General features: G+C 49.9%; 1 protein-coding gene across 1 annotated transcript; it reads left to right on the top strand.

Annotated features, from left to right (window-relative positions):
* Positions 1–261: 261 nt before the first annotated feature.
* Positions 262–7015, top strand: LOC141981251 (ly6/PLAUR domain-containing protein 2-like). The gene is made up of 4 exons (XM_074942930.1): positions 262–361; positions 726–902; positions 5552–5671; positions 6532–7015. Exons 2-4 carry the CDS (start codon positions 851–853, stop codon positions 6735–6737), a joined length of 378 nt encoding a protein of 125 aa, XP_074799031.1. The 5' UTR covers positions 262–361; positions 726–850; the 3' UTR covers positions 6738–7015.
* The last annotated feature ends 2484 nt before the right edge of the window (positions 7016–9499 follow it).

Here is a 9499-nt window from a genome sequence, read left to right as displayed (position 1 = left end):
GGGAAGAGGAGTTGCTAACCTGTCGCTGCTAGGATTGGAGTAACGGAGGCCAGTGTACAGAAACAGGGAAAGAGAGAGCAAAGAATATTGTAACTTGCATTCCAGGAGCACCTGCCATTGCTCAGGGCGGTACAAACACAAAGTGGCAGGCAGCCTGGCCTCAAAGAGCTCCCAATCTGAGTAAACAAGACAGGGGAGGGAGCAAGGAGCAGCAGTGTCCCCTGAGACACAGAGAGGCTAAGTGACCCACCCAAGGTCACACAGGAAGTCTGTGGCAGAGTGCAGCGCAGGTCGCCCAAGTCCCAGCCTAGCAGTCTGACTGCAGGACTGTCCATGCTGTCGGACTTGCTTCACTTCCCTGGTGCCACTTCACTCCCTGCCGCCCAGAGCTTCTAAAGACCGTTTCATCCAGAGCTATTATCTCTCAGGGGGCCCCAGCTGCCTGCGAAAACAAAGAGGGTCAATGAGGGGCATCAGTGTGGCACAAGGAGCTGGCACGAAGAGTCACTCCGGTGCAGGGGGATGAGCTGTATGAACCCCTCTGCTCTTGTCTGATGGGGAGGGTACAACCCCACCCCACCCCGACCAATGCAAAGGTCCCTGAACATAACCCCTCTGTACTGCTATTTTCAGCCCTGGAGAGCTTCAGGATGTGCAGGGGTGGGGGAGGAAGAGGGCGGGGCCCTGCTGCGATAAGATCACTCAAGGAACTTGTTCCACTACAGGTCTGGGGAAGGCTCTAATCAGAACCAGCGGAGGACGGGAAGTCACCTGCAGAGGGGAAGAGTAGAAAGCTACCTGTGAGCAGCTCTTGCTCTTCTTGGCCGTCCAGGCTGAGGGTCTGCTCAGGATGAAGGTGCTTCTGGCTTTTCTGCTGGCTGGCCTTGTGTGCGTGGAGCTAGGTAAGATTGCAGGGGCTTCACCTGGATTCCCCGGACTGCAGTGATTTATCTGTGACATTCCCAGTGTGCGGCTGCGCTGGACAAAGGTCTGGACAGCCCAGAGAGAGGGAAGGAGTGTTGTTATCTATTTGACAAAATAATCAGGCAAAATGAAAGGAAGGTTTTGGGGGAGGGAAATGGGGGGGATGTTCCCGGCCGGGCAGTTACTGACAGCGGAAGAGGGAGGCTCTCCTTCTGTCCTGCATTGCACTTGGTGCAGGCATCCACACGTGTGTAATGCGATTGCCTCAGTGTGGTCACATCTCACATCCCCTCTACGCTGGTGTAAAGAACTAGCAAGGTGACAGGGCAAGGGAGAATGGGAACCGAGGGATCCTCCTCTCTGCTCCAGATCCATGACCCACAGCGGAACAGGGAGGGTGAAAGGACAGGAAGGAGGCCGTGGAACTGCAGGCAGGGATCGGACCTGACACGTGCTCCACCTAGCCCACCAGTTTGGTCCCTTAGGTGCAGGATGGGTTGCGCCCCCCCTGCTATGGGACTATGGTGGCAGTCTATACATCAGCGCTGGCCAGACGATGGGGAGGGATGTCCAGAACTCAGATAGTTAATGCTAACACCAATTTTGGAAAAGGTGGTAACCCATGGGAGTCAGCATTTAAGCCCATCTCTAGCTAGTGGTGTTGGAATGAGACCTTCATGGGGGAGATGATCCTACACATGCCTCCTATAGCGTTTCCTGCACCTTCCCCTGAAGCATCCGGTTCTGGCTACAGTCAGGGACAGACCCTGGCCCCGGTGAAGCTTGGGTGTGATCCAGTCTTGTTGTGATCCTTGTGTTCCTTTTATATATCCTTGCAGTGAGCATCCCTGGCAGTGCTGAGATTTAACAGCCTGCTGGGGGGTTTCTCTTGACATCTCTGCTGTGACTTTAGGTGTACCCCGGGAGCCTTTCAAGAGTTAACCGCTTGGGGGTTTTCCTGATTCGCGCTGTCCTGCCTTTCCTTCCTACTCCTCGATCCTCTCCATCTGCGGACTTATTTATATACCACGGGCCAGCTCCTCTGCTGGGTTAAATGAGCAGAGCTCCATTTACTTCACCAGACCTGCACCGATTTAACCCCAGCTGAGGGTCTGCCCCATATTCTTGTTTCAGCCCCCTTCCAGGTAACCTATTCCACATACTTAGTTATTTCCCTCTGGGGTATCATAACATTGCTTAATATTAAAATACCATAGGTGGGGGACATGACACTGACCTATTTTACAAATGGAAAGATTGAGGCACAGAGAGGGGAAAGTGACTTGCCCTAGATCCTGCAGTGAGACGGGGCATGGCTGGGCACAGAGCAGGGATCCCTTGAATCACTCTCAGGTGTGCAGGCCAGAGCATTGCACAGCCCTTTGTATGCCCTTGTTCTGCTTCTCCGTGGACGCTTTCCTCACCATTGGATTGTTCCTTAGTTTTGTAACCTCTCCCCTGTGCTTCTTTTGTCCCTTCCATGGCCCCCTCTCCATGGCAATAATGGCCTTTTGCTCCTCTGGGAAGGGTTGATTTGCCAAGGACTGTGGGGGCCTGATTCTCTTCTCCTTTAAGCTGGTGTAAATCAGAAGTAACTCCACTGAAGACAATGGAGTTACCCTAGTGGAAAACTGTTGTGAGGTCAGAATCAGGCCCAACCAAAATTCGCTGGCCGGGCCATGATTTATACTTGCTGAAGTTCTGATCCCACATGTTAACAACCACCTTTATGCAAAAAAAAAAAAAAATAGCACATCAGTGAGTCTCAGAGCCTGGGCCAACTGACTCAGGCTCACAGGACTCACATCCGGGGCTAAAATGATCAGTGTAGACGTTCCCGCTTGGGTTGGAGCTCAGGCTGCAAAACCCAGAGAAGGGTGTGGGTCTCAGAGCCTGAGATCCAGCCCAAGGGAGAACATCTACACTGCTGGTTTTAGCCCCGTACCACAAGGATATGTCTACACCGCACTTAAAAATCTGCCACTGGCCCATGCCAGCTGCCTTGGGCTCACAGGGCTCAGGCTATGGGGCTGTTTAACTGTGGTGTAGACATTCCGGCTCGGGCTAGAGCCTGGACTCTAGGACCCTGTGAGGTGGGATCTGGCCCATTGAGCCTAATTTACCACAGCCTTCCACCTTATATTGTCATTCCGACCTGTGCAAAGTAGGTGGAGAGCATCTGCAAATCAAAATGGGAGCATTGCACACTCTGCCCTCCCTCTGCACAGTTTGAGGCTGTCATTTTCAAAGGAGCTACATGCTCAACTCCCCTTGAAATTCAATAGGAACTGGATAGCTAATTGCCTTAGCATCCTTTGAAAATTCCAGCCAAAATGACTACCCTAGGTATGAGGCTATGGAGAATTGTCCATACAGAGCACCTGGATCCAAGTAATATATTCTTAGAAACAAAATTCATTTCTTTCTACATTTTCGCCAGGCGGTGGCAGTAGAAACGTTTCTTGCATTTTTTTAACTACTACTAGACTGATCACGTTTATAAAAAGGACACACAGGAAAGAAGAAATACGTCAAAGGTCTTGACTGTGCAAACAGCTGCTCTTAGCATATTACAAAACAACTGTAACATCATCAGTGGTTTTATACAGCAATAGCATACCTTAAGGAGTGCATTGTCTTCACTCTGCCCTCAGTAACTCTGGGGTAAATCTGAAATTCACTGGCCCATATTCTGATCTCAGTTACATCAGTGCGACTGACACACACACACACAACTCAGATGGTGGCTGAACCAAGTTAGTCTAAAAAATAACTAACTACATAAAACTCTCTTCTGAGCTGAGAGAACGTGCATAGAAAAATTCATCCTGAAAGGAATTTGTTTTGAGAACCCTCTGAGCAAGTGCGAGGGGGCCTTGGAGTGGAAGCTGGAGCTCAGTGATAGTGGCTGCTATGGTAGGGGTATAACGGAGACCCGTTTTGTTTCATGTGAACAGCACCTTGAAATGACAGCAACCACTTTGCCCTTGATGCCGCTGCAGTTTGGTCCAGAATACACACACACGTGCTGTCAGACGCCACCAGTGTGGTGCTCTGCTCTGTCCAATGCTGATAACAGTCGGCTGCGTGCGTGTGTTCCCTCTGCGTGCTGCCCCGGCTCTGCGCAGATCGCTGACACAGCCGACCTCGAGAGAACCCCCAATGACCACAGACTCCGATAAGGTACGAAGGCACCCGGCCAGGTTTATGGTCAAACGAAACACAGTCTTCTAGCTCCCCGCATCAGATGTCTACAGTTCTGCTAGTACATATGTGCTCTCTGACAATGGACGCAGCTCAGTCAGTGGCCGGACACTCCACTGCTCCCTAGGCTGGACAGACACACCGCCCCAGAGATGCATTCTTATACACAAGTACAAACAAGTTACACATCACTCCTGATGTACTGAGGTGCAACCCCTCTACGTAGCAAGGTGCCGCCTCTCCCCTTGTACATGTTGGTTCGAACAAAACAACGCCATCCACCATACTGCCCCTTTGCTCCTGTCCTTAGGATGGGTCCACCTGTTCCTTGTTATGTGTGCGGAATGTGCAAGTCTCAGAGTGTTCTGGTATCTCGAGTGTCCAGTACCTTTTAGGGATGTAAAAAGAACAGGAGGACTTGTGGCACCTTAGAGACTAATCAATTTATTTGAGCATAAGCTTTCGTGAGCTACAGCTCACTTCATCAGATGCTTATGTTCAGATAAATTGGTTAGTCTCTAAGGTGCCACAAGTCCTCCTTTTCTTTTTGCGAATACAGACTAACACGGCTGCTACTCTGAAACCTGTCATACTTTAGGGATGTGTATTTTTGCAACATCAGCCCTTTCCTTGCCAGCATCTGTGAGCAGGGTCTGCCTCTGGCTCGCAGCTTAACTTTGCTTTATGTCAGCAAAGTCTTGACCATTACTTTAGCTCAGGCCTTAGGCCTCATACCGGGCCTCTGATACAAGGGTTTATGTTTCAGGGCCTCATCTTACTACAGCATGCACACACACTCACGAGGAAACATCTCTTTTGCTCTTTGTTGCTTTTCTTAATCTAAAAGCAAAGTCATTTCAGGTGGCTGGAACTTGCTCTTTGTGCATGGACACACAACAGCTCCCAGCACTGGCTCTCATGTATATAAACAGGCGTGACAGGAACAAGTGTCTACTGCTTGGCAAAACGCAGGCACCTTATACGCAGGCACCTGGTATAACCTCAGAGGTAGCAATCCTATAAGGAAGTAATGAGGATCGCCAGGCAGGTGATTCATACTAGATCCCTTCACTTTTCAAGTTGCGGAACCCAAACTAGGGGACACTGGATCTTAGGTCCTTCCAAAATAAAAGAATAATAATTAATGAGCCAGCTACAGCTTGGTCTTTTAGCTCAAGTGGTAGAGATTCATGCTTTTAGCTCTGAAGTTCTGGGTTCAAATGCCATTGCACATGGCTGGTTATCAAGGTACTTGAACCTGTGACTTACAATCGCAACGTACCCTGCGGGGGGGAGGGAATCTGGTGTTCTAAACAGCCATTTAGCACAATTGCAGGTTCTCCAAAGCTGACAAAAAAGCAGAGCCACACTCAGCACCTGCTAAGATCTATTCAGAGGCATGCCATTTTGTTCCTCTTGACAGCCCAGTCCTTGCGATGCTACACCTGCAAAGAACCGACAGATCTCTCTGCGTGCACCACAATCAGCAACTGCTCTAAGAACGACACTGTGTGCAAGACAACTTTGCATTCTGTAGACTCGGGTAAGTCTCAGCCAATCACTGCAAATAAACATGGCAAAGGAAATGCATCTCGGTTATAACTTCTCACGCACCCTCTTCCCTTTTTTCCTTCTACCCGCTTCCCCAGCCAGTGTGGGATTGTCCCCTACACTGTCTCTGAGGAACCCAAATGGAGAAGTCCAAATCCAAATTTACATAAGAAGGAGAATAGTCTATTTAACTCTACCCTAGTGGTAAATCATCAGGATCTGGGCTCTCTCTGCTTACTTTGCTTCATCTATGTATCAGGCAATCTTACCTCTCTAACTTGTGGGGACCTGGACTCCCTTTGTTCACTTTGCTTCACAGAAGCTTTGGCTGGCGCTGGTCGTTTACAAAGGAGAACAACAACATGCCAGTGCTAATTTTACAGGAGCATCTTCTGCACACTCTGAACTGACCGCCTGCACTGTGTGATTATCGGAGAAGCTACTGTACTGCTCATATGGCTGTGCCCCGTCATAAGATGCAGTGACTTTACCCTTAATTGACACTGGCATCCGTTCAGAATCAGGCCCCTGGAGAGGACGGAAATACCGGCTGGTGCCTGGGTCTGAATTCCATGCAACTTTGGCACCGGGACTGTGTCTTCACATGCACGTACACAGCACCTGGCACACTGTGGGTACCACTGGATTACAGATACTAACTAAAGCCAATGAGCTTTTTTCTCACCTGCACTCAGGCTCCTTTGGATATAGTTTGCTTACCCTTCTAAGGCCCCTTTCTACTTCCAAGACAGTGTAAAGTAGCCTTAGCATAAAGGAGAACCAGGCCCTAAATCTATAAACCTCCCTTCACCATTTCTCTCTCCCCTTTTTTTCCTAATCTATCCGTTACAGGTTACCCCTTTTTCAGGAACATCACCGTCTCCAAATCCTGCGCTGAAACGTGCATGCCCTCCGACCCGGATGGAATTGGGGAGTCCCACCCCATCTCGTGCTGTTACAGCGACCTGTGCAATGCCGGGGGAGTGCCAGGGCTGAGAGCCAGTGCCGTGGCGATCACAGCTGCCACTCTCTGGACCCTCCTGAGGGTCATGCTATAGCACTGCAGGGTCTCAGACAGAAGTCCTCCTGGCCACGCTGCCTAATGCGTGGCACTGTTAGATGCTTGAGGAAGATATTTCTTCAGTTAACTGTGGCTTCTTCAATCGATGCCGGATATTTAATGGACCTTTGGAGATCAAACCCACCCAGCTTTGAAACCCTGGGCAGCGCTCTGCTCCCAGCTGCTAATCAAGGGGACATGTTTCTTCAGCATTGACTACATCCTGCCGCTGCAGCCCTCCAGGGATGGGGACGTGGAAGAGACATGGCCGTTCTGCATAGCAGGAAGGGTAGGGTGACAGGGACCGTGTGGGGGTGGGCACTCTTCTGTACTGGGGGGAGGGGGAGGAGCAAGACAGAGCCATGGCAGGCAGGTCAAAGAACTACAGAAACTCACCAGCCAATCCATCCATGTAGGGCCATGCAGGGCTGGTGTCAGGGGAAAATGCGGGGTGCCCCCCAATTCTCACCTAAAGCCTGTTTTCTTGTGCAGGGGATCCAGCATTTAACCCCAATCATGCCACATTTGATTTCTTCTTAGCAGCTCCCAAGCACTGCAGTCCCCCATCTTTCTGTACAATAAATAGCTTAACATAGTGATTCCCTGTTCTGAATGCATCCGATGAAGTGAGCTGTAGCTCAGGAAAGCTTATGCGCAAATAAACTTGTTAGTCTCTAAGGTGCCACAAGTCCTTCTTTTCTTGTTCTCTGGGGATGTCAATTTCCACCTCCCATTTTCTCAGCACGCTTGAACCCCAAGAGGTTGGTTTTCAAATGCTGCTTAGGACAATGAGCGAAACGAGTTTGAGGGCTCATCTGAGAGTTTCTCTAGGTTGCAAATCCCGCTGCACAGTTCAAGAGAGAGGCCCAGAGTTGGAAGGGCAAGGGGGTTGTGCATATCAGAAATGCAGGTCCAGCTAGTATGGAACCTGCCTGCCCTTTGCCAGATGTGAACTAGTGGTCTCAGTTCTTTACTTTCAATTGCACTAAAACCCAGACAAGTTCCCAGTTGGCTTCAGACACCTGCCTCCGCGCCCCCCTGTCTCCCCTCCCCCCCAAAAATAAAGGGGAAATGTATTACTGGGCCAGATCCAGTCTTCATGGAGCACGTCCTCTGCTGAGGATCTGACCCAGCTGAGGATCTGCCCCCCCTCTCCCCCCCGACCCTTGAGAATGTTTTCAAGGCACATTTGTCGCACCTCTGCAGTAAAACTAGATCCAGCGTAACCGGATCCAGTTCAGAAATGGCTTGCCAGGGATGCCTAGCTCTGTCCCATCTAGGAGGGAGAATTTGGACTTTGCACCACTCTCATTCCCATGACAAAGACTTTGGCATGCGAGCCGCCCCGCTGAAATCAACAGATGACTCACGTAAATGAGGGAAGGGAATCTGGGCAGCAGGCCCTGAATTCCAGTTATAAATGTTTCACTTTGACCAGCCTTTCCTCTGTGTCACCTTCCCATCCGGGGTAAGGTCCAGCGTCACTCCCATGAACTCTGGCACATGGAAACTGATCAGAAACCTGATGGGCAAGATGTCTGCTCTGTCCTCTGCTGCACACTGCCTCTGGCTGGTCCTTGCATTGGGCCTGTATGTTCGGAGTCCCACAAGGGGGCACAGCACGAGCTTGTGGCAAGGGCAGAGGACCTGCCCTCTCATCATGGCTCTGCCACTGACTCCGTGTGCGACCCTGTTCAAGTCATGGGGTCATTGCTCCGTGCCTCAGTTTTCCCAGCTGTAACACGGACACAGCTTCGCTGGCACAGCTTTGTAAAGTGCTTTGAGATCTAGGGGTGAAAAATGTTGATTACCACCATTAAAGGGGGCACACTGCCTCGGGCAGAGAAAGGTCTCCTCCTCCAGTTACTGCTTCCCCTCCATTTCAGACTGGTAACCCCCTTCCTCCCCATACCTCAGAGAGTCTGAACTCTAAACGCCAGAGCAGACCAACCTCACCATTATCCTTTTTAAAAGAAGGTCCCGATTCCCCCTTCCCATTCTACACTGTAAAGACTGGAGTTCAGCATTATCTCTCTGGCCTTTGGATGCAGATCCCAAGCCAGAAGTGGTGACATGAGCTGAGCTGAATTCTCCACGTTGTATTGTCTGAACATGTCAAATTATTTGCCATGGTCTGTACAAGGGGGAAGCTGGCAGGGGCCCTGAACTCCCACTGGGGCTCTTCTTCAGGCTGGCAGGTCTGCGGAAGGATCCAACAAGCAAAGTCACATTCAACAGCTCTGCAATCTCTTCCTGTACAGTTCCAAACCATTGCCCAGGGACCAGCTGCCCCCCTCCAATGGGGAACAACAATCTGACCATAGGGAACTAAAATTTGATAATGGGCATTTCAATCTAGCAGACAAAAATCAAACAAGATCCAATGGCTGGGAGTTGAAGCTAGACAAATTCAGACTTGGCAATAAGGTGCAAATTTTTAATAGGGAGGGTAATTACAGAGGCAAATTGGAACAATTTACCAAAAGTCGTGCTTGATTCTGAATCACTGGCAATTTTTCAATCAAGATTGGATTTTTTTTTTTTTTCTGAAAAATCTGCTTTAGTTCAAACATTCAGGGAAGTCCTATGGCCTGTGTTAGGCAGGAAGTCTGTTGTAATCAACGGGCCTACAAATTCACCCTGATTGTGAGCTCTGCTGTAAAAAGTAAGTGAAAGTTTCTAAGATGTCACAACAACAACAACAAATGTTGCTGAGAAAAGGCACAAAAAGACTGAATTCGTCCAAACAAAAAGGCCGAC

The sequence above is a fragment of the Natator depressus genome, chromosome 2 (genome assembly GCF_965152275.1).
Source record: "Natator depressus isolate rNatDep1 chromosome 2, rNatDep2.hap1, whole genome shotgun sequence".
Taxonomy (NCBI): Eukaryota; Metazoa; Chordata; order Testudines; family Cheloniidae; genus Natator; species Natator depressus.
The sequence above is the reverse complement of the archived record's forward strand: the minus strand, read 5'-3'. Positions and strand labels throughout refer to the sequence as shown.